Genomic DNA, 26448 nt, shown 5'->3' with positions numbered 1-26448 from the left:
TTCAAGTAAGAAATATCGCCGGTAAAATTATTTCGTTGATCGTAAACATTGATCTGAATCCGGGCCAATAGCAGCACACATGGTTTCATGCAACGCTGTCGCAGACCGTAGATCAGCCAACCAAGATATGACGAATTGATCGTGTTTGTTGTCTACGAACTATAATAAACGCCAACTAAGTAATATTCGCTTGTCGGCGTACCTTCCTCTGCTTTTACGCGCTGTCTTTTTCTGCAAATTTAGCGCCCGATGTCGTGGATGACCTTCTTTGTCAATTTCAAATGGTACAGATTCACTCAATAATCCAACTGCATTGCGTTACGCATTAATGTAAACGCATGTCAAAAGAGGATTGACTTTATGCCGTGCGATGTAGAGCTATTTATACAGACTCAATCCTGATTGGATAACTGTCATTAAAAGATCTACATATAATGTCTGAAATAAAATCAAATGCAAAGGTGACTTCATGTTCAAAAGATAGTGCTAGCAGCACAGTTTAAAGGACGTGCATTTCTATGTAATATCAGATCATGTATAAGATCAGAATAGAAATTGGATGAGAGGATGAAAAAGCCACTGAAGAATATAATTATTTGATGGATAGTTGAATTATTTTAAATAATTTCTGAATTTAGATAAAAATCTGAATTTAGATAAAGTTCTCGATGCCAATGAAATCGGTCCTCCTTGGAAAAAAAATTCTGTAAAGGAAAATCTCAAGATGTTATTGGTGGTTTTTAAGCAGTTAAGGACAGCAAAGCGTAACTTTGTTCATTTATGAAGGCCGCGTGTAAAAACGTCGTAGGCTAATCCAGTGCTAAAATCATGTTCCATGAAAAATGTAAACCTCGGTATGCTTGTAGTATATAAGAGAGGTAATAAAAAATTTCGACTGAATAGAAACATTTCTGTTACATGTTTGTTGGCTAGAAGATTTTAATTGAATGCATTACCGTACTTTTTAAATGATTTTTAACTTAGTCTACGTGAATTTAACGGAAATTTTACAAAGTTAGTGTGCATGATCCACAAAGATTGCAAGCTCTTTCATTAGGGGTCGGCTGAAGTCACGTCAGCCAATCAGACGTCGCAAAATGCATGCACGAGGGATTACCTTCGATTCGGTGCGCATCAGAGGCGCGCACCAAACGTGTCAGAGACGCGTAAACGTCGCAGGAAAGAATCAGCCTGCGGTTTATTGTCGGATTAGGGAGAGTGACGCTCTGCGGCGGTCTGGCCGCAAACAAAATCTGCCGTAAAATTCGTTTCGAGGCGGAAGATATTTTTCTTGGAAATGAATTCACCGAGCGTCGTCCACGACGAATGTGCATCCGGCTTAATGCCCTGCTGTAGAACGAAGAATGCCGCAGGTATCTCACGTGGAATCTGCGAAAGCGTCGTCCCTTCTCGCCTTCGAACGCGAGACGATGCAGCCTCGGCCTCTCTTCGCCATTTTTCTTTTCTCACCTTAAGGCCTCACACGCACACACAGCTCCGTCTCTCGCCCGTTTCCCCTCCCTACACCCCCACGCGCTGCCTCCCACCGCGCTCCATTCGCGCCCCAATGTTCTTGCAGCCCTCCTTTATCCTTGTCACTCCCACCGCTTCCCACACTGTTGCTCAATCCCCCTCACTCTAGATCGTTCTCTTCTCTAGTCGACCGTGGCACGGGCAAAAAGTATAACGGCACGACGATGAGATGACCGCGCCACGATGTCGACAGACTGTCCTGCGAATTTTTACAAGCCGCTTAGCAATTAGTCACCCCCGTCTTGGGGACGATTTTGTAACGAGTTTGCCGTTGCCAGTCCCTCCCGGTGGAGCAGAGAACCGTAAGCAGGGAATAGACACACTTTCCTCCGTGAATCTCTTCTCCTTACTTTGCTTTTTTCTTTTTCTCTCTCACTACCTTCTCGGCCGTGGCTTCGAATCTGTATCCAGTCGATCTTTAGTGTTCGAACTGCCGAATAAAGGAAGAAAAAGGACCAGTATACATTTCGTGAACACTCTCCGTCTTCCTATTTTTAGATCCGAGGCGAGGTTCGGGGTAGCAACCTAGAATTGTCCCCGTTGTAATTTCCTGAGGTAAAAATCTTAAGGTGGATCCGCAGGGGATGATATTAGTAGTAGATCGCATGCCCCTGTACGATGGGGATCAGAATATACCCACAGTATCCGCTGCTTATCATAAGTAGAGGTTTACGAAGATATGTAGAAAAGAGTTCAGAAAAAGAATAACGTATGCAAAGATATTAAATACAAAATGTGTGCAAAAAGAATCCACGGAGTAAGTATGTAGTGAGAGAAGTATGAGAGAGGAAAGAAAGAAGATGGCTTGAAATAATATAAGACGAATAAGTTTTTCGTTGGACAAAATAAGAGCATTGTGCTTTTCCAAACGCCACCTACTGGCATTAAAAAAAACCGTAAACCAGGAATCGATTGCGTATTATTTCATCGCCAATCGGCGAATATAGATTATGTGTAACTGACTGTTTTTACGTATGCGAGAGGCGTACAGTGGATTTACATTGTGTACGCACGTCGAACGCATTTAATTTTTACGTCATTTCAACGCGTGTTGTGAATCAACGAGAACCGAATGGAAATCACCACGATCGTGCCTCCATTGACTGTGTCGTGCTGAGCTCATTGATGTATTCCCATGGATACTTATCTCCCGCGTATCCGGGAATTCCTCTTTACCGCTTGGCGTTTTCGTAAAACGGCTGCGACGTTCCCTACTCTCTATTTCCATCGCGTTACATCATTAGTATAAAAAACTGCATAAAATCACATCGCAATACTCCATTTTTTTTCAACTTCACGTATTAGAGTAGTCTCCGAGTATGCTGCGTTCCCTTCATAGAAACGCGTATTAGCGGCGTTTCTATATACATATTCATCAGTATGTATATATTAAAAACGAATGTAACGAACGAACATCGAAGTTTCGATACAATCGTTTCGTTTCATCGCAAGATAAATGAAATCTGCGAAATGAAATGTGTACGCTTCCTCCATTCTCGAAATGCTTCGCGTTTCCGTAAATTATAAAAGTGCAACGAACGCAGCAACGGGAGTTTCTCAGTTGATTACGTTAGCTGTACTGGACGGTAAATTGTACCCAATGACGGGAGAGACAATACAAACACATGTGTACACGCATTTTGAAGCGTGCGTCTTCCGAGAGCGCCACCTTTCGCGTTGCTTTCTAGTGATCTGTAACCGCGCGCGACGAGAGAGTCTGCCCGTGTTGCTTGCGAGGCATTCCTTTTCCTGTTCGCGATGCCAGGGTGGAGTTTAGGGTTGGGCGGGAGCGACGTTACCGTGTGTGCGTGCATTAACGTTACCATTTCTATTAGTGGTACCCATAGACAGGACACGAAACGTAGAAAGAGAAATATTACTTTGATTGTACATTCTAACCTCTACGAAATACGTGAGTTAACATAGAGATAGTACGCGCCGAAATATTTCGAATCTGATCGTCGAAACGAAGAAGAATGTAGGCGAAACCGTGAAACGGCAAACAAATACGTTGCACGCTTGCAACTCTCCGATGCTTAGCGTGTATCCGTCGCGCTCATTGTCAGTGGTGCCACGGGTTCCGTGGCGATGGTGGTGGGAACCGCGATAGTGGTGGTAGCTCGGTAGTAGGGGAAGCACCTACACGCGCGGCGCGCTCTCGCACACCTCTTGGACAGAGCACAGTCATTCGCGACACCCACCGCGATCGAGGTATCACACGAGTGAACGACACGAGTTCTCTCGATGTAACCTCTGTTTTCTCTCTCTCTCTCTCTCTCTCTCTCTCTCTCTCTCTCTCTCTCTCTTTTTCTCTCTTCCCCCCTCTCCATTTTTCTGTTGTTTCTTTGTACATATGTGTGTTAACAGGCATATACATATGTCTGTTAACTGTATATATACGTGCATGCATCCTTTGACTGGCGACATACTAGAGAGTAGACGGGAACACGCACGAGCGTTGTATCCTTTATTTGAGACTATGTATATATACGTACATACGGAGATATATATATGGAGCAAATGTGTACGCGCACATGCACGCGCGCACTTGCACGATCATGGTACAATCGAGAATGTAAACGCGTACGCACACACGTGAATGCGAGCACAGGTCCTGGTGCGGCAGCGTGGTCGGCTATCCCCATAAAAGCGACGGACTCGACCGGCTTGCGGACAGTTGTCATCGTTGGCTACATCGGCGCAACGTGTCTCTTTGTGCTGTTCTAGCCGTGGTTCGACCAGATAGCCGAGATATATCCGGGGTGTTAAACTTTTCTGCACGAAAATAATCTACGTAGTTCCGTGTACGTTCTTACACCGCGTCGTATCTATCCCCACACGCGAATATTGCCGATCATTTTGCGCGTATTAAAATAATAATACATGAAATGTATACCAAACGTTCGATGAATTCGCAACGATAGATAAAACAGTGGCCAGAAAAAGCATGGTGCACACCGGTTGCGGGAAGAATCGCAGCAGGTTCTCGTGATTGAACGGTTGATTTCGAGGACGAGAGAAAAAAAAGGAGAGGCGATAAGATCGGCTGTTCCATTTGTTTGTAGATAACACGATATCTGGAACGATCATTGCCGAAATCAACGCGGTGTTATTGATCGACTACGTTGGTCCGTTTCGTTGGCGCGAATCGAGATCAGAAAGAAAACATTGCGACCAATCGATCGCAATTGTCACGTCTGATCGAGTTTGTATATGCTCTCGTAGGATTACGGTGTGCACCGCACGTGGTTGAAAACTATTATAAGAGTAGAAGAGACAAGCCGGTAATACCGAGTGTAAGCGCCAGACAGAGCGACGCTTCCGCGAGCAAAGCCGTGTCCTGTCTTGTCTCTTTCGTGTGTATAGAATTCTACTCATACGTAGAAAGCGTACGTGCATAGTCGATCACGTAGATATACCGGTGTGCGACACGTGTATACAAAAGCGAAAAAGCTTTGCGTCGTGGCGCAAGCGCGAACCCAGAAGCTTTTTCGAGCAAGCCAGTCGGCGGAGAGACGGCGGCGGCGCCAATGATCAGATACATCGGATTCAGTAGCGGCACGAGCGTAGAGAGCAAGTCGAGAGTAGCACAGCTTCCCACCAGTCAGTCACTCACGATCGGCTAGTCAGTCACGGCAGTCACGCGGCGACCGTGTCAGACGCACGCTGGTCCGTTGGTTCACGTGGAAACGGCGACCAGTGGTAGCAGCGAAATATAAACGGGTGAGAACGGGATTCGGTGGCCAACCGTCGCTAATTGGAAATCGTCTGCGACTTTAGTCGCTGCTTGTTACGGGTACAGTATATCGCCACGCAGGCGCGATGCAACGTTTCACAGACCTCGTCAAGATTTGGTGTCGATGATCATACGGTTCGACACGGAAAGCACCGGTGAGCCGAACGCGAAGGAAACCAGCGGGCTGTATATATTACAAGCGGATCGGTGTCAGAAGCGATCAAAGGATCCTCGATTTAATTTTTCATCAGTGAATCGTGAATTCTACATATACGCTTATTTGTTCTTCCGCGGTGTCGGTCGGCCGGCGTTAAAGTCGCGGTAACCCGGGGCCAATCGTGGCCGTGTCAGATGCGCATGCCGGCATTGTTGCACCGCGAGGAAAGGGACGACAACGCGTACGGGGCCTCGTAGTAGGTAAAGAGAGTTAGTGAAGTGCAGAGGTGCGCGGAAGAGTGCGCCGCTTAAAACGAAGGCAGAAGGGAGAGAGAGAGAGAAGAGAGAGAGGGTGAGAGAGATAGATAGAAGAGTGCCAAGCCCGGCACGGTTCGCTCGCCTCGCTCTTTCGTATCCCTCTCGTATCCGTCTCGATACTCTCGTCGCTCGTTGTGTACCGCCTTATAAAACGCGCGCGCAGTAATACGGAACGCGTGACGGCGACGAGAACGGTAAAGGAGAACGGCGCGGGGGACAGGGCATAAGGTTAGTGTCGTACGAACTCTCGGTGCACTAGGTAAAAGTCAGAAAGAAACAGCGATAGTGCAAAAAAGGGACGGACAAAGAGCAGTGGAAGTAGAGTAGTGTGTACGTTGAAGAAAACAACGACAGAGAAAGAGTGAGAGAGGAATGGACAGATCTTTCCCTGTACGTGTATGCGCGTAGAACTGGCCGAAGGAAAAAGAAGGAGAGAAAGAATAACGAACTTGCGCGTCTACCTTAGCCTATTAAGCCGTCGGATGCGCTGGTTCAACGTGTCTCGAACGGTGCACGATACCTCGACGCGTTATCTGCAGTAAATATTGCTAGTGGCTGGCATACGGCCTCTCGGGGCTCGCCTCGTTGATTGTTTCTAATCATTATCGTATACGTTCGCGACCTGCGTACGCGTACTATCGTCGTTACACCGCGTTATCGTCGACTTTTTCGTGCTTACTAACGTTTCGTCGCGCTTGCTTGTCGTCTCGCTTATATTTCTATTGTTATTGCCCGCAATCATCGAATATCTTTTTTCTTTCGCTTTCCTGTACACTCGTGCAATATACATGGGTCCGGAGTAGAATCGTAGAAAGGTGATGTGATATAACAGAGTGTAGGAAATTTTGTGTAGTGAACGGTTAATAGACCAAGTGTCGCGACTCCGACGACTAGACAGAGACGAACGGACAGAGAGAGAGGGAGGGAGAGAGAGAGAGAGAGAGAGAGAGAGAGAGAGAGAGAAGAAGAAGCGAGCGTTCACGCATTTAAAGGAAGACAGAAGCAGACGGACAAGGTTCGAGGAGAGGAAGTAGAGTGAAAAAGAGATAGAAATAGAAAATACGAGTGAGAGAGACTAACACGAAAGATAGAGACGGGAGGCAACGCACTACGTATATATGTATTGAAGCACCCGTTCGCAAATGCCAGCGACGAGACAACAAATTGAAGATACGCGAGCGTGACAGAGAAGAAAAGGAAGAAGAAGAAGAACAAGAACAAGAAAAAGGAGATTCTAAAAGATATCACGACGAAGTTTTTCAAAGCTGTCAAAGATGCATTTTCACAGCAGTCTACTGTCGATTCTGCTCGTCGTCGTTTCTTGTCCTTTGACTGTTCGTACACGCAGATTTACACCGTTGATCGAGGAAGACTGGGCTAGAAGGCCTCATCGTGCCGCCGGTAAGCCGTATTGCTGTTTGAATTTCGCGCTTTTCTTCCACGATTCAACGGGAGCTCTAGTTTAGTATAGATTAGTTCTCGTTGCATTTCGTTCAATTGAGAGTACAGAACTCTGTCGAGCTCTGTCTCTTCGATCGATATTAGCGCACTTCGGATACGTTTATCTTGTTGGCTTCGGTTGTCGCGATTTCGTCAGAATCCGAGCAGTTTCTTTTCCTTTAAAGGTTAGAGAACGCTCGAAAATGCCGGGCTTCGCCTCTCGTGACTCTCGGGTGGCGGTCCGTCGCATTTACGTAACGAGAAAGCCACGTGAAAAAGGCGGGAAACGAACTCCTCGATTGTCTACTTTGAATCGGTGTCACGTGATGCATTCCTTCTACCTTTTACTGGTATTCGCGTTTCTCATATCCGTTTAATTCTTAGTCATATTTTGTTTCATTTCGAGCAAACTGTTAATGAAACTATCCCCATCATCGATGTTTCCTTTATAACTGTATTTATTGCGGTTTTCTGTCTTTTTCTATACGATATACCGATATAATATATTGATATTCGAGAAAAGCAAGAAAGAAGGACTATTTGTGGATGAAATAAGCAAGCAGGAAGTTATGTACCGGTTCTTAAACACCTCGTACTGACCCAGATGTCTGAACGAGTTAATGAATGTGTATTGTAGTCTTTTGCTGTGCAAAGTTATTGCGCGACAGAGCTGCGAGCCTCGGTTACCAGTTCGTCTTTCCTTTACAAACTTGCATCTTAGGCGATCTATCTTTGCTATTCAATATTTTAACAAATCATCTATCCGTGTCTAATCGTTTAATGCAACGGTTTCACTCTGTTCGATCGCAATTCGTTGCGTAGCAAACGATACATAGGAGAGGCTGAACAATTTGAGGAAAAATGTTTTCGAACGAGGAAATGTGGTTGTATAGCTGGAGATTAATTACAGCTGCTTCTAGATTACGTAGCGTAATACTTACCTTTAATAACGATCAGATTACCGATGAGAGATCGGATTCAATCTGAGGTAATCAATTTAATAAAGGAACACCGAAAAACCGAAAGGAGAAAACGAAAGTTGTGTTCCTAGTCTGGTTCGTGAAATTGGCCATCTGCTGGCCATCTCAACAGAGCGTTTAATTAAACTTACCGATACAATATAACAGATTTCCCTTGATCACCTAAAGAATGGATTAGCCGAGTTTAATTTATGGCGCGAATTTCTCGAAAATACCTCGTGTACGTTCACAACGGTCCAATTTGCATTTCGTCAAAACTTTTGTCTATTTTTCCCCAGTTTCGCTGGTGAGACATACCTACACGACCGATCGAACGGAACAGGATTCGAAGAATGATGTGTGGAATCTTGTTTTAAAACCGTGTATGCGTTGCAGGTCATCGCGACGTCATTTGTCAGCTAGAGTATGACGTATAAATTACACTGTCCTATTTAAGCTCGAATCTGCAAATATACTTAGCCGAACGATACGGCGTTTGACGCGTTTAGATTTTTTGCTGGACGACGCGTGTTTCGTGGCTTCGGCTTCCTTATATAGCCAAAGACAACTGCCGGAGTATTTTTCTTTTCCGTCGCGTCGTACAGTTTGTATGTATATCGTGATGTATAACTGCTCGAATCGAATTGTTTCTGAACTATAAACCGATCCGAAATTTACAAGAAAGAGAAATAATCAGAGATAATCGACGGTTTAATTCAATTAATTAATACGGAAAGATTGAAATGATTTCTCCAAAATTTACTAATCGCTCAAAACTATTAAGATACCTTTAATGTAATTTCTAGTTTTTGTTTATTTAGGAATAAAGGTATTTGCGTATCAATAATCATCGAGAATCAGATTGAGGTCGATACAAAATTCTTCACTTAAAATTAGTTGTAGAACGAAGCGACCAACTATTTGCCTTCACTTTCGTATTACGATAAGAGGCGAGAAACATGCTGCGAGTATTCCATGTATTCTCGTATGCCTATAATATTCCGTATAAATGTCGTTACCGCCTTTCGAAGTTACCATTCGAAAGAGTACGCTCGATTACAGAATTCTATTTGTTATTACGTGATGTTTGTCGTATAATTGCGCAATTTTTTTGCACTTTCGATTGTAAAACATATCTGAAGCCTTCGTTGGAATACGTAGAACAAGGTCGGCTCGAGAGGACGTGGCATTAATACCTAATAAACCGACGAGTAACGTCTTGCGCGATTCCAAACTTTTTAACTTTGCGTTGAATGACGATTAAACAAGAAAAAGAAAATTTCTATCGTATTATGAACAATATTCTTTGCGGAAATAACTCTTTTTTCTTAAAAATTAAAGGAAATTTATTTATGTGTGTACTTTGTACAAATATCGGAAATTAAATACGCAAGATCATATATGCGAACGGTATGTAAAAGTATTGCTTCAATTTAATGAAAATAATTGTCGATACTCTCTTTTTTATAAGTAACGTAAATCAAAAGATTACGTAGAAATGTTCGTTCGGTTGTTCTGTACGCCGGCTTAACGCGATCCACGGGTACAAAAGTTGGTATCCGGTCGCGTTAGCCGTGGATCGTCGCAAAGAGAGATCTAAATGGTCCGTTCTTCTTTATAAGGATCTAGCACACCGTGTCCAGTATCGTCCGCAGCATCTCTTTCTGCCGGTCTCTCCTCTTCTATAGACCGAGCCCTCTCTTACTCTTGTTTCGTACCTGTTTCTCGGCTTACTGCCTTATCTAGCTCGTTGCCCGTACGCTGAATAAAATCCGCCGCGGCAGAAAACCGTATATCACTGGGCGGTCTAAATGGAACGCGAAAACCGTCCACGGCCAATTTTATTGCAGAAGCCGCGGTGACGGGAGCGACGATCGAGTGTCTTTAGATATCGTTTTATCGCCTGGTGACATCACATTGCAGCACTCTATTCGGTTATCGTGGCAACAATAAAAACGGGAGCAACGATATCGTGCCACGAAGCAAATTAACCGATTCTTATTAACAGCCGCATCTTGGTTACACAGAAATTTTTTACCGCATCAATATAATTTCCTCAACCCCTTGTTCGATGCTGCAAAACTGACGCCATATTACGCGAGGTACGTTGAAGCAGGCCGTAATTATTTTCCGCGAAAGTTTGTCGATTTCCGTCACCCGAGGCCTCGACAAGCCGTAGGGAAAATCCGTACAGGAATCGTAAACAGCTTTGTCTTTAGCATTTTGTTTCCTTAAAATCTCCCGTGGCAATTAAGCTAAACAGTATAGACTAATTGAGATCGTGCGCACGCTAGAAGAAAACGTCTAACGTTTTAGTAAAACGCTCTAAGTCGTTCAACAGATGGAGGAAATAAAACTGGATTAACCGTAAACGTTGTCGTCGGTAGTTGGTCCCCAATGGTGTTGGAATACGAGGGGGAATTCCCGGACCGGCGGACTTAGCTGGTATACAATCAACATCTGTGCGTACCTGCCTGACCTGCCTTGATTGATTTCTGGTGGCCGTGAAGCTAAGTACACGGCTACCTGTCGACCCTGATAATTTCCGTGTGGATTACCAGCCGTTTTTGGATCGTGGACACGCGCGCACCTGGAATTTGGCGGCGGTGGTAAACAGAGCGCCATCACTTTCATCCTGTTCCATGCTTAGTTTCGAACGGTCGTCGAGGGTAACCATTGTATAGGATTAGGAGACAATGAGGAGAAATGTTTTGACCAAACCCTCGGCTTTGTTGAACTGGTGAATGTAAATAGCCGTTTAGAGAAAATGATATGGACCACCAGTAGTGATATACAACGTACTTTTCTACGTGAAAGAGATTCTTTTCTTTACGTATATTTTACAGTATAAGTTCACTCGTATTTTTCCAGTATGGTCTTAATTATCTCAAATAATTAAATCATTAATGAAAATTATTTGCGGAACAATCGAAAGACGACGAAATGAAGATACAAATTCTAAAAACCATTATATACGGTGTAATCATAAAGATTCTGTGTGTAAATTCATTCCTCTCGTTAATCTACCTATTTCAATTGAACAAAGTACTCGGTGTGTCTGTATTTGCCGTTTTAAATCACATCAAGTTCTGCCTTCCGTAAATGGTACTCGAAGCACTACGTCGAGGGGGAGCATTACCGATGAACCGTGCATATCGCGCGGATTAAATCGTTGACTGAAACATTCCTCAATATCCGTCGGGACGGAGTACCACGCATGTACACGTATGTACACACACACACACACACACACACACACACACACACACGCGCGCGCGCGCGCGCGCTCATACTCATCTCCGAGACATGTGTCACCGCAACTTCTCCGTCCGCAACCTCCATCTTCATTCTTTCGCCCGGCGGGCTCGTTCTCCTCCGCTTTCTTTTCTCCTCCGACCACCTGTTTAACGTAGCACGACCGGCGCTAATCTCAATTAGTCTTTATTGCCGACTTGGCGACGCTGGAAGACGGTGGGTTTCATGCACGGACGTAATACGCTCGCTGCGACCTCACACGAGCATTCCAGATACGCGACCGAAAGAGAAAGAAAGGTAGAACGAGTGAGCGAAAGGGAGAAGGAAAATTGCTTGACGAGCGTCGAGAATAAGACCTACCTGAATACCGCCCGGAGCGCTGGACAAGTGTTGTTGATCGCAAATTTATCGAGACTAAGTAAACTGTGGAAATGGATGATCAAAATTTACCGACGAATTCGGGAACTATTTATCGGGGAAACTATTTACTGCATCGTGAAATAGTTTGTTGGGAGAGTCGTACGGTAAACGTGAAGCGAGGTCCTTTTTCTTAAGAGAAAACAATATTAAAACGTTAGCTGCGCGTATTCCTCGTTCCTGTACTTATCCGATAGCTAGCCCGTACGTGTGCTCGACAGGATCGTTTATATCTGGTTCGTACTCGAAACTATGTGCATTATGTGTCATTACGAGCAGCATCGTTAATTTATAAATCGATTTACGAGCTCCCGCGTAGCCTTGATAACAGCTCGCGGTGCGCAGGCTGTCGAGCTCGCTTCGACAACTGTTATTGCACTCGAGACATAACAAAAATGTGGCATTCCGTCGAAGAAAAGGAAACGAAGGTCACCAGCGCCAACTTGAAAGTCGCCAATGCGTTTACAAAGGAACCGCCGGTGTTCAGAGTTCAATGTCCTAGTGAATCACTTCCGGGAAAACTCGTTCGTTTCGGTTTGATCCCACTACTCCTGGCAAAATTATTTGTTTTCGTTTTTTTATTATACAACTATTTCTAAATGAATATTTCATTAACACAATTGTAATTGAAAAACCATATGGGTATAGAAGGTCTGACGAGACGAGGAAATAACCCGTAACGACGCGTGCTTAAAGGTTCCCTAAGGTCTTGCGTAAATGGATCTTATTCACGTGCAGTATATTCTCTTCCTCTCTTTCCATCTCTCTCCGTCTCCTTCCCTCGGTTTAAGTCTTCTCGTGGCCGCTTCGCGCATTCACCGCGATTCTTGCAACACGATTCACGACTAATTGGCCGCAGCCACGAAGACAACGCGGCCGTTGTGCATTAAAGAAATTTAGTGAGCCGATGTACGTTTTAAAGTAGGTAAATCGCGAGCGACCGCCTCCGGCGTAGCCGGCCAGGGGAAACCCGCGTGTACGCGTCCTGACTCTTGCTATTCGACTACCACCGCGGTAAGACCAAGGTCTACCACCTTCGTAAAGCGAGTAGTTTGCCCTTGTACGAGGAAGAGAGCGCGGTGGTGGAAAAACGGTGACGATGCATCGTCGCGACGGGCGCACGATTCTCTCGCGTGTCAACAATCCCGAGTAATAGTCCCTTCACCGTGAACTTTTTTATTTCCTGGCCTAAGTGAGATCGTTCCCGGACGGGTTCGAAATGAATTCGAGATGAATCTCGTGCTTGTCCCTCGTTTATTTCAATTATTCGACCGAGTTGAAAGGAAACGTAACGCCAGCCGTGCATCAGTCCCGGGGGTCGTGTAACATCCAATTATCGACGCGCGCCTTGAATATAGGGATATTACGTCCGCCCCGTGATCGCGCATCGATTCGAGATAGGCATTCGCCGTACGTGACGCTCGGCAATTTTAACCGTCAACCGGTCGCTTCGCTTTTCATCGACGCGACGCTTGATTGACGCCAATCGGCTGCATTCACGCACGTGCCGGAGTTTTACACGATCGCTTATGGATATTACTCGTGCATCATTGTTGCGCCACGTGGAAATTGGTATACACACTCGCGGTATCCAACATTACCTGAAACGGCTCTCTTCGGATAGTGTGTGAGGTATCGGGTCGAGGCAACAACTGTTTTTTCATATCGGTACAACCATTTTAATTAGCACATTGCTTTTTTCAAGACTTCGGCTCTACAATATGTCTTCCTTTTTTTTTTCTTTTTTTTTGTAGGTATTCCATAAGCTGTGCGCGTGTGTATGTGTATATTACAATAATGTTAATAAGAATTATTTAGCAACAAATGAGCATTCTACGTTGATATCATTAAGTTAGAAGTGGTATGATCGTTCGTGCATATTATGTTATTGTTCTAGAAAAAAGTAGCTCAGCGATATCTCTTTTCAAAGTCCATTATCGACAGGACGCGTGATAGGCGGTAATCCAATTTTCAATTAGTTACATCGAACACGTTATTTGCGGGGCTGCCATATTTTTCTATGCACCAGCGCCCTCTGATCAGCTAATCCCCGTCTCGGTATGAGATTATCGATGGCGTCCACGCATCGTCGCGTTAATGGTGGCCACGATGTAAATTCTATTATACAGCTCGTTTTCATCCCATTGTCGGTCGAGTTCGAATGCAATAATAGAGCGCGGTCGAATAAACAGGGCACGGCTCGTCCTTGATATATCGACCTCCTTACGAAAGCTCGAACGTATTTTTAATTCTCGAAATCACTTGACCGGCAAATGCAACTCTTTTCTCGCGTTACAACACACGGATACAATGACTACGTCTTTTCCCTTCCTCGGTGTTCCTCTTGAAATACCGTTTCCTTCCCCTTCCATGTTATTAGTTGAGCCGGAAAAAAAGATCGCGTGAAATACACGGACGGTCGTTTGATTTGTCTAGCGACGCATCTGGGATATTTTTTGCTCCGCGATATTCTTGGTGTCGTATTCCATTTTTGGTTGTCATTGATTTTATTTTACGCTCTTGAAGAATTTTTTTTCTTCAAATTTCTCGCGGTTTCCATCAAACTAACGATACTTTCTTATACTCGACACGTGTGTAAATATTGAAGTATTCTTTTTTACGATACAGATACAGTGTTAGAAATGGTTACATAACTTAGATGGTATCTTGGCTCTGTTTTGATTTCGTAAAGGTGACTTCGTATCTAGTTGGCGATTTTATCATGGTGTCAATGAAATTGTAAGCAGTCGTAATCGCCACACTCGTATTCATATATTTATCATCAAACTGTACAGTGTAATTAAATGATATTCTTTTATTATTCTACAAGCACTTATTTTCTGAAAGTAACTAATAATTCTTTACTTGTCGTGTTTTTTCTTTGTGTTTCTTTTTTACTTATCGTTTTCCTCTCTACTGAATAATAATTATCACTAAAATGGAGACTATTAAAAGTCACGTAGAAATTGTTAGGTTAAACACGGAGTAATTAACGTACGAGATAGGAAACTCGATGTATGGTCTGATGGAGTTTTAATGGTTCATTTGCCTTTCTCTGTAGCGCGTATTATGGCTTACGTGGTAGTCGATGTTAATCACGCTACTCTAGATCGCGTGGGTACGGTTAATCGCATGACAAATATATAGACATCTATATTTGCTTGGCTCGCGTCGAAGAATTTATATAGAGGGGAATGTGCGAGACTTAGCACACCTCAAAGGATCATACGTCGAGTCTGCCGTGTGTTCCGCCGGGATGTGGTTCTCGATTTATGGATAGGTCTCTCTTTGCATTCGGCACCGGCACGTGAACGCTTTGAAGAACTGGTGAAAATAAAGAAACGACGACTCTCGCTCGAGACCCGTGATTCCGCGCGACCGCCTTCTCGCTTTTTGAATAATCCGAAATAACTCGGCCGAGTCGAACTCGTAGCTTGAATCAGAATGGCGGAACCCGGTAATAAATTCACGAACGAGATCACGTCCTTAAATCCGAGCGTAACGAGGCAACGTGTAATCGATTGGTACTTATTTTAAAAGTTGGTCCGGCAAATTTCGGGAAACGAAAGTGGTAGTCTCCTGAGCACTGACTCACGCGTACGCGTCATTGTAGCACCGCGAATTCCCAAGCGAATTGTTTGCCACTGAAAGTGAAGTTATTTGCATCCGAGCGGCGATATGATAAACGCAAGTGTCGCACGATGTTTTGACTTATCCGAGTACTTCGGAAACACGATATCTCTTGCTTGTTTATTTTAAGAAATTCGTCCCTCCCGCGATCAGGCGTACGCGCTTCTTAAACGAGAAAACCGGATGGTTTTTTACACCGCATTTGAAATCAACGTGGAATCAATTTGGAAGCTTTCACTGGACTCGCGTCTAAATCCCATCCATGGTGTCCCGCGTTGCAGTCGACAATTTTCGTTTCTTCATCGCGTCGAAAGATTTCTCTACGGCCAAGATAACCGTAGTTCTCACACACACACGCACACACACGCGCGCGCGAGAAAGGCTGCATTGCCGAGGAGAGGACCGCGTATATTTAGACGGGCTGCAGACACAAAACGACTTACCACCACCTCTGCGACGATTTCTTCCTTCTTCTCCCTCTTATTACACACCGTTCTCGTCAGGCGCGTAAGCTGCACGTTTTTTTTCCGCGTTTTATTTCGCGCCGTATCGGTAATTACGTTCAACGAGTCGTACAACGTCGAATCGCGGCGCGATAAATTTTCTGCGCGCTTCCTTCTTTCTATCCCGGTTTCAGTAATTACGAAAGTTAGCCTCGCTGCCTAATCGATAAGATTTTTGCGTCACGAGCTTCGACGTTCTCGATTCTAGTAATGGACTTGGTGTAGGATAAATGTTGAAATTAATCGACTGAAAAGGAATGTATCGTGATTGAAAATAATGCGTTACTGGCTCGAGGTTTTCAAGTCAAGCCTTAAAAATGAACGGGTTGAAAAATATTGATTTTTGTATGTCGTTAAACGGTTGATCGGTATGTGCGGTGATCGATAATCTAGAGTAAACAGAATTTCGCAAGCCCGCGAGCCGATGAAAGTGAGATTCGTTCACGACCCTCTAACCGTTCATTAAGACGCGAGCATAATGCTATCTGATTGATGATTGAATCATACTGACCGGACAGGGCACGGCAGGATACACAAAATAGCCTGCCCGTTTGTATTACCTGTTGAACACCATTTAGGTGTGGTTTTGCGTCTAACGCATTCTATCGTGCTGATCGACTTTGGCATTCACGCTTTCAACGACTGCCGTCAGCCCTCCGTGAATTGCTCGAAACTCGGCGATGGCTAATAAATTATTCGACGAACGATTCACCGTTCAGGGAAACATCGAACAAATTTAAACGACAGCAGCAACTATTTGGGTTGAAATAGTGGTAATATGTGTCGCGCGAGCTATTAATCGTCGCGTGAGAATAGTGCATTGTAACAATCCTGATTAGCGAGCCACGCTGCTTGGTGAAGAGATAATATTGCAATTTGCGGACGAGCCAGCCCTACTCACTGGCAAACACGCTCTTCTGACATACGATGGCACGCTATGATACTGCAACGCCACGAGATCCCACCGGTGATCCGCGTCATTCATCTTAGCTAATACTTGGCGAATAGTAACAATTTTAATTCGCACGCGACCCGTAAAAGCGGCCGTTTAAATGCTCTCGTCATTTCACTCCCGACCGACAGAGGCGTTGAGCTTGCATCGTTATCCCGCTAACTATCTCGAATCTCCTAAGCCGGTGATTACCTACATGTTGCCCGTCACGTGCGTATCCTTTTCAGCATGGATTCTACAGAATCATTGCATTCTGCAGTAATTGCACGGATAGAACTTAACCATTGTAATTAAAGGTAACAATTTGCTTGATCAGCAAACGGTGAGGTAAATAAAGTTTGTAATATAAAAGCTAGAAAGTAAAAAGTGCAAAAATAGGGAGTAAAAGAAAGAAAGGAGCGACAGCAGTTTCCATGCGTGAGGTAGGATTATTCGTTAAGGAATCGTACATCAACAGAGGGCTTTGCATCGTAATTAAACTTCTGCGTATGACTATTTATTAAAACGTTTTTTGTTTCTTTTTTTTTCTCAAAGATAGCTACTTCCCTGTATTTTGTTATCTCCTGACGGAATTGCGAAATTTCTTTCGTTGGCAACTACATAATTAGCATCATGAATGAACTGCTCTGGTGCGACGAAGCAGAAGAAACGCACGCGCGTTTCAGTTCACGTTGAAATGAATCGCGTCGTTGAAAATGATTGCGACAGTGAAATCCCGCGAGTAAACAATACCATAGGTAGCGTCCGGCGCATGCGCGTACCGGTGCGTCGCAGATTGATAAGAATTGCACGTTTTTGATTTTGATCAACATGTAAAGAAAGTGTTTTCACTTAATTCTCGGAATGGAATTTAGTCGAGGAACTTTCTCGTCCCTTCGTCACGATCGGACAATTTTATCTGAGAGGAATCGATTGTTGGTTTGAAAATAAAAGGATCACTAATTACATATCGAGGTTCGTTGATTCAATCCTAACCTGAAATTCGATTAGTTGGACAGATACGGATTCCGGACGTTGTTATCGACAATTTAATCGCAGACGGTTAAATGTGGAAAACTTTCATTGAAGATTATGCACTAGAATTGAATCGTAGGTTCGTCATAGCCAACACGTCAGTTAGAGATCAAACGATACGTCGGCGAAGCACGTCCATAGAGACGCGAGAGAATGAGAGAGCGTGCATGAAACTCGGACGACAAGTAAATACACGTGTAAGGCGTCGGATGAATCTCATTACGGGAAGAGACGACAATGAAGCCGACAGTGAACTGTTTGACATTGTATGCAGATACAAACGAACGGATCGCGTGAGATCGCGTTGGTAAAGAATGCATTAATTTCGCCAGAGTGCCAGGAGAAATTGACTCTGCGCGCGAGAGAATCGTGTGCCGGCAACGCGACCGGAAAAATTGCGGACAGCGTCTTTGTCGTGTCCTGTCTTGTATTTAACCACGTCGAGGGTAAGGAATGCATGACTCTGAACCGATATTCACGGACGGTCATGTCGAGTTCGCGAGTCACATTGTAACCAAATGGAACAATGTGTAACCGTGGGCTTTAATCTCCCGTCTGAGTTATCGATGGTCATTTGTTATGTAGACGATCATACTGTACTTGATTTCACTGCACAGACGACAGAAATTACTAGCGCCGCACGTGTAATTTACACTTCCCACCATGTGATTTCGATCGATAAAAAAGATCGTACAATATACGTCACGGGTTTTACCGTCATACTGTGTACGGCCTGTAGATTTAAGGTATCGTCATAACGATACAGGAAGTGCATTCGAATTTGAAAATTAACCATTTCCGTGTAAACACTGGTCTGCAATTATTAGCTTGTCCTAAAACCTTTACTTTTCTCCGTTTATTTTCCTCTACACGATTGTTTCTGGATTTGGTGTTACCGACAGATGGACGTGAAAAATAGAACTGCTTCGTTTAAGTAATTTAATATGCGAACAGTGTATGACGTTGCTAATTCCTTTCTCCTTTGTCTCTCTCTTTCTCTCTCTCTCTCTCTCTCTCTCTCTCTCTCTCTCTCTCTCTCTCTTTCAAACATGTTTTAATGTTTATGTAATCAACGTAATATAAACAAGCGTGGGAACTGATTTACGTGATAATTTAAACAGGGCACTTAATAACTCGTTGTCAGCATAAATACTGACAGATACTTTCCCATCGCAGCCAATCTTCCACGAAACATTGTAAAAGTTCCAGATCATGCTGATAACTTTTTAATGGGTTAACGATGAATCAAGTACGCAATACGACCGGTAAAAACAGGGCGAAGTATGAGCGTGAGATTAAAATCGCTGGTAATCCAGTTTAATGCACCATCATTTCGTACCATTACACGGTTGGGCCTTATGCTCGATGTGACAATCAAGACATTGTTGGCGCAACCAGAAATGACCAGCAAATAAATCATGCTTCGCATTGTGTTGGTCTCCGAATAAATCTTCTAGTTCGCTTTTGAATTCGGAACGATTTTGATTTTAGTGCTAGACAATTAAAGACAGTATTAGATGACCACTAATGAGTAGTGCAAAGTATCAAGTACCAGTAAGTAAACTATGTGTGTTACGACCCGAGGTCTTTCCAAATTCGTGGAAGGTTCGTGTTTCTAGCACTACGAATACATCTGCAAAGTGTCAATAGTCTGTGATTCGTTTACGTCGATCATTGGACCGTTATGTGAAGTTTCAAGCGTTTTGTCCGTCGGTGTTGTCGAAACGTCGTGACCGTTCCACAGTCGCGGAATTTTATTGTAGAAACGTGATGCCGTTAAGCGGTTTACTTTTTTCTATTGGTACGAATTTGTGAAATCTGTTCGGACTTTTTACGAGACCAGCTTGTAAATAGATAGTTATACGCGTGGTGATCCATAGTTGCATAATTATGCGTGATTCGAATTATTTCCTGAGCGTGGAGATTTTAAGGCGTCACCGAGACAAGGGGCGTCGAGGATTTTCACCAGCTGGAATACAAAGCGCTAGATTATATTTCTATTACTTTGTCCTTCCTTGTGTCCGCATTACCATAATCATTGTTGAGCGGTTCACCGTCGCAATGAAGCTTTTCGTCTCTTTGTTTAAGCAGCATCTTCATGAGAGTCACGTCATTCCCTTTCGAATGCCCATACTAGAAGCGAAATCGTCGTCTGCCGTTCGTTTTCTTTTATACTCGTTTACACGCCATTCGAATGTAACGTTTTTACCCTTTCCGTCAGCAGTTTACCGGTCGTACGATCGGGATCCCGAAAAAAGGCATCGGCCTTTCGGTTCTCAGCCGGGCTCGTCGTGTTTCTGTAACAAGTCATGGGGGAAAAAACGAAGTACATATACTCCGCCACCGACGTGAGTTCTAAAGATGGGCGGGGGAATACAGGTGGGGCGGGGAGGAGGGAGTATCGAAAGCAAGACAAGTAGTCTCGATGCGATTGGATCGTGTGAACCGACCACTCGATTCCCTCTTTCATTCTTCTTTTCCACTCTGCCCCTTTTACTGCGATGTCTCGCATTTTTTCATTCTCTTTTTCTCCTTTTTGTCGCCTGCTTGCATTGCGATGCTCGCCGCATTTTGTGGCATTTACATCTCGCCTTCGCGAATGCTCCTGGCGAATTCACCGATTCCTAAGCCGGGGCGACTCTTTATTATTCATCGGTCCACTCCAATGAACATGTATCATCTTTTAAACGTTTCTTACTACTCCCTGCTCGTATAAATATCAACGTCGTTTCAACTGTTAACTACGCGTCGATATCGTTACTAAAAAAGTCTTACGATTAATTTTTACGAAATACGATACGCACCACTTCCTTTGTGTCACTCTTTTGCGTACGCGTCGAGAAACAAAAATACGAATTAAACTGTCTGCCGATAAAACTCCCGGATGTAAAGAAAAAAAAACCGTTTCCACCATGTCCAACCTATTTTTCTGACAAAGGGTCCCCGTGTTCCCGGTCGCGCCGTAACATTTGCCGTTCTCCGTTTGTTTTATTCGTAGGTGCACGCAACGTACGTGCCTGGCGGGTTTTAAAGCGACGGCCACGAGCCAAGGTGAAAATGCGCCGGCATGCGAACCCCAGTCGAAAGTTTATATCCTGAACGTTAAGCGGGTGTATTACGTGAGTTGAATACGAGCGTTACGGATGATTTACAGAGATGAATCCCGTTTGATGGAGCAAACGCTCCACGCCATGCCACGGGAAGTTCTCGTTTGTCGCTGTCGGTTGGCGCCTGTCAACGTCACCGGGACCGCCTCGCGCGCGCAACCTGGCCTTCCTAGTTTCCCACGTGCTCCTTTAACCGCGGTTCTCACGGAGCCCCGTGGAATCCAGGGGGCGACTCTGTCGCTCGTGATTCTGCGATTACGATTTACCGATGCTCCCTTCCCGGATCGTTAGTCCGTTGCATTAGGCCGTACAGAGACGGGTCAAAGGGAATTATCGTCAGCGTCTTTTTTTCATATCCTCGCAAGGCGCGCGTGAAACCGGTTATCGACTTTATTCACGAGCTCTTGGTGATTTATGATCGATACCCTTTCGAGGGAGAGGGGGGAAAGCTGACTGTAAAACCGCGATTTCTTTCTTTTTTTTTTTCTCTCTCTCTTTTCTTCGTTCGGGTCAAGTGGTATCGACGGTTTGAGATTTTGCCATTTTCTTCGAATTTCTAGTAGTTACCTTCCGTTCCATCAAATTTTTCTGCGAATATGTAAATCGAATCGTTTTGAATAATTCAAACAGCTTGATAAGCATCATAGTATTTTGAATCGATTATACGGGACGCTAGAGGTTTTTTTAAGCTCTTAAAAATAACCGTTACGAAACGTGTTGAAAATGTTAGAACATGGTCTGTTTCCCCTCCCGATCCTTAACTTCGCATCGTGTACATTTGAGACGTTCCTCGGATCTGCACGCGTTTCCTTCGTAGTAGCGTTTGCACGGCGGTGGGGGCGCAGAGCGTTTGGCTCCTGGGAGCCAATTTTGCCCGTCGCTGGTTTCAAAGAGTCTTGTTATTGCATCATATAAATGGATCTGATACCATCGAAGGTTTTCCGTCGCATGTTCCACGTTTTCGAGGAATGGGCATGACACACGGTTAAATCACGTTCAAAATCATACAATTTCTTGGTAGGCCTTAACGATCAAAGCCACGTTATCGGAACCTGTTGTGTATGTTCCTCAAATGAGCGGACGGCCCTGATTGGTCGCTGGTTATCTTTCATCTACAATGAGATTGCCAGAACTGTGTGTAAACAGGCTTCTTTAGAACCTTGAGAACGAAGCCTGCAGCGATGTGCTTTCCTGTTGAATTCTGCGTAACCTGGTTAAATCTGTGCACTGGGAACTGTACGCGGATCGTTTCGAATTCCTTTTATAATTCTTCCTGGGGAAAAACAGAGTATCGTTCCTCGATCCGTATTCATCGCCGTCGTTCCCCGCGAGTAGCTCGTTAAAGATCGGATAATAACCGAGCTAGAGGATCTTCTCCTGGAAAATTACTTCGTATCGGAATTGCACAATTTTATCGATTTCTACATTTTTAAGTTGAAGAATTTTTTTAAATCGAAAAACTGCTCAATGCATTCGCGGCCGCATAAACGCGTGCACAGGAATCATTCTAAAATCGAAATAAGGTACGACTCGGTATATGTCCTTGAGCAAAATTTCTCGCAGCCTCATCCGATTCTTAGTAGCGCTCGATTGCGCCGTTTCAATTCAATCGGACGAACGTTCTTCGGACCGTGGAGCAGAATGTATTATTCATCGTCGCGTTTCTCAGCGCGTCTGCCTTCGCGCCGTTGAACCTAGTCGAGAAGCAGGAGGAAAACTATTACCACCACTATTGCAAACTCGTCCTCGTCGTGGGTCGTCCAATAATTTCTTGCCATATCGTAGGCGTGGTATTTCCTAACGTGAAACGAATCCAGAGTAATTATTCCCCGGCGTCGTGTTCTTTTCCGTCGTGGAAAAAAATCTGTCCACTGTACGTTGTCACATTAACCCACTATCTTTCTGTCGCGTAGCAATAAACCGCTCTCGACTCTGTATCTAGGACGATTATATGCCATTACGGACACTTTTCCCCCTTTCCTTTTTTCTTGGTCTCCCGGTTTTGTTTCCTTTCGTACTACAAACTGACAGCTGATTGATAGACGCTTCGAAATTAACAGCTAAATATTCCATGTAATTCCATGTTTCCTTAACGGCTGGTAATGATACGCGATGACGCCGGTAATTGAGGCGATAGCTGCAAGGCGCGAGAGTGCAAAAAACCAATCGTGTGAAAACACCGTTTAAAGAATGGACAATAGTACCGATCAACTGTTGGACCAGACCTTGGATCTTACAGCCGTCGTATGACGCCGTGCAGAATTTTTTACACCGCCCTGTGAACGTTATACTGTGTCCTTTGGATTTAAAATTGAAGTAATTGAAATATCACATCTCATCTACAACATTAAAAAATCTTGAAAGTAAGTCCATTGCAAGTAACGAACGAGTAACGATTTTTTAAAGGTATGTCAAAAACCTACAGCAGGGCTCAAAGTGTTTCTGGTGGTTTTCTATACTTACATAGCCTATATGGAAGAAGTAAAAGCAGACGTCTGGTTGACAGGTTGGCTGGCGGTGGGGGTGTCGGAAAACCGACTCAATCGGTCAGTTTTCTTGGCTCGAGAATTAACACGTGCCAGCGTCAGCTTGACAGTAGTACGAATGGGACATTCGCCGACGGCGGATCATCGGTTGGACAAATTTGATTTAAGGCTGTTTCAAGTCCTGGCATTTTCTCAATTTCGTTCACTCGATACAATGTCAGCGAATTATGAACGTTTCGTTTCTTCTAAATTAACATTTCCTAGCAAAACTTTATCAACATTATAGTGTTCTGCCTATCGTTAACTATTTTCGAAAAGCAAGAATTTAGAGCAGTCTGGAAATTATTCTAGAATTGGTTTTGCCGATTTATTTTACAGCGGATTAAAGTTAGGAAATTTTGAATGGTACCTGAAATATGGAAATGTCTTCATATGTTTACTGAAACATACGACGAACTGCTTGGCACAATGTTTTCAACGCAATTGCGTGCAACGTTACTTGATCCGACGTACATGCATAAACGAACACGTGCGACAGGAATCCTTTAGGCGCCGGAAATGTAAAAGTCGTAAACTGATCTGCCCCGTTATCTACGACACTGGCAGACTGGCGTCGCGAAAAATGATCATGACTGATGTCTTGTAGCATCGTGGAACTCGAGATATGTTTAGTAAGATCAGTCACGTTAGGACGCTAAAAATAGTCTTCGTAATCTTCTCTTATTTAAATATATCTTTCAGCTTGAGATTCGAACTGGACTTTAAGGATGACTCCTTTTGCTTTGCTTACTCGAAGTTTGATTACGACTCGAGGCTAGAATAACTGTGGTATTATACGTTCAAGCGATTGCACCTTTTAAATTTTTTCTCAATTTTCCGTAATGTTGGTGTGGTTCGCGTCCTAATATAGCGATTCATCAATGACCCAAATGTCCCCCTTCAGTAACAGTGAGTTATTACCAAGATTTATATAACCAGTCAACTCTTAGAGTCAACTCTCGTGGGATCCATTAGATTCCCCTTGTGAATGTGAAAAACACGTCTAGTTGCGTTTACTGCTAACGTTTTACAAATCTCCACTTATCCTTGGCCATCTTTGGTATCCTCCCCTCACAAACTATCGCATCTGATCCGATCTATATATGATATATTAACAATATTAAACTTTTCGGGAAAACAGCGAATCCTCTTAATAGAACGTAAAATTTGAGTAAAAAATATCTAAGAAATCTCCAGACATAATTTTTCAAATTCAGACCTCTCTGATTCGATTCCATCTTGTTTGGAGACACGAGCAGCGTAACAACGATCCTTCGTAGATACGGTTAGATCCCACGCGATATACCTGTATAGAGGGCGTACGGTCAGCCATGTATATAGGTTACAAGGCGTAGGTATGCTTATCAGCATGAACCGGCGGTGGGATCGGCCGAAAGGCTTGGCCAATACACATGCATGACATTACGCGTGCACTGACTTGAGCCGCAGTCGCAAGGTCGGTATTTCTGACGCGCGCATGACATCACGTAGGCGTGCACGATGGAACATATCGTCTCCGCGTATAATATACTATCGACGTGTTCGTCTCGTACGTGTCCCTGTCTCGTACGATCGCGCGCACCTTCCACTCCGCCGTTTTACCATCTTCGTCGAACCCTTCGACTTGCACCGCACGATCCACCTCCGTATCGCCAGATGTCGCTCAATCCCTTCGGGACTGCCACCATCCTCCGTCTTTTTCTGCTGACGGACGATGCCATCGTCGATGGGGTTGGTCGTTAACTCGGGAAAAGATCCCGAATTGTAGCTTGTGACGGGGTAGAAATATGCAAATGGCCGACGTTAAGATCCGGATCTTTGGTACGATGCGAAGTAAAGGGCGGCGGGCGATTAATCGTGTCTCCGAAGCTTGATCGACGCTGCCAGTTCGAATATTAATCGACGCCATTCGCAGAGGGAATAAGGGTCGATTCGCAGCAGCGGTCTATGGCTTGACCGATTACTCGATATCGCATGGATGGAGATAAAGTCTGATTTACAGTGATGCTCTAGTCACGGACAGGTATAACCTGATCCAACATGATTCAGCCATGCCTTCGCGCTGATCTAAAGCTTGATTTACATGCGCGATCTTCTCACTGTACGGCCGCAATCTGAATATCAAAAGTACAGACTTTTTTTTAGAGTCAATTGGAATTGTACGATATGGTGGATCACTGTACAATAAATCAAACAACTTCTTCGTGGCGTCCCATCAGTCGTGTTCCGCAACTGTTTCTTTTTGCAACAGTGAGGAACGATTATTAAAGTAAGCCTGTAAAAATGATTCACAAGGAAGATGTGTACAAAACAAGATTTCGTTTCTTCGAGCACCTATTCACTTCGACCTGACTCTGTAATAATGCGATAAAACTGTAGCAAATCCTCGATCAGAAGCGCGCGCGCGTGCGCGTGCGATCATTTGCGTAAGCAGCGATAGTAATCGCATATGCAAGAAATTAACAATGGCGGCGGACGCTTGCACGTGTCCCAAAATACGACGTAGCAACGATATAACGTCAGAAGAGTAATCACACCGGTAACCCCGTGCTCGTTTGTTTCCATCAATTTCATGCGACCGGAGGTCATCGTTGCAACGGGGCTTCACATGCCACTTATTCCCTTGAGTCACTCAATAATATCGCTGGTATTTTTACTGACCGACCTCACACGGCAATTCTTCGTTACTGCAGCCGTTCGTTGATGAATGTTGCGCACGAGAACGCGACATCCATCGTCGTCCGCTAGGCTGTTATGTCGGGAGAAAAAAAGGAAAGATAGCCCGTAGGGCGGTGAAGGAGAACGAGTGGGAGATCGGGTGGCGGCAACCATTCGTTCTTCTTTCAGACTTTTTCCGCGCATGGCCGCGCATCGCCCGGTTCTCTCGATTTGTGCGCGGACGG

General features: G+C 44.3%; 1 protein-coding gene and 1 long non-coding RNA gene across 3 annotated transcripts in view; both read left to right on the top strand.

Moving 5' to 3' along the window:
• Positions 1-3076: 3076 nt before the first annotated feature.
• On the top strand, positions 3077-4289 carry LOC143429213 (uncharacterized). Its single transcript, XR_013102510.1, has 2 exons — positions 3077-3445; positions 4145-4289. It is a non-coding gene; the product is annotated as an uncharacterized LOC143429213 (long non-coding RNA).
• Positions 4290-6712: 2423 nt separating this feature from the next.
• Sog (chordin short gastrulation) overlaps positions 6713-26448 on the top strand; it is a 59695-nt gene continuing 39959 nt past the window's right edge. For both annotated transcript variants that reach the window (XM_076903811.1, XM_076903810.1), the window contains exons 1-2: positions 6713-6923; positions 6954-7144. In XM_076903811.1, the coding sequence (XP_076759926.1) occupies positions 7018-7144 (127 nt within the window). In that variant the 5' untranslated portion in view covers positions 6713-6923; positions 6954-7017. The remainder of the gene's footprint in view (positions 6924-6953; positions 7145-26448) is intronic.

This window comes from Xylocopa sonorina, chromosome 11, assembly GCF_050948175.1.
Source record: "Xylocopa sonorina isolate GNS202 chromosome 11, iyXylSono1_principal, whole genome shotgun sequence".
Lineage (NCBI taxonomy): Eukaryota > Metazoa > Arthropoda > Insecta > Hymenoptera > Apidae > Xylocopa > Xylocopa sonorina.
This window is presented reverse-complemented; position numbering and strand designations above follow the sequence as displayed.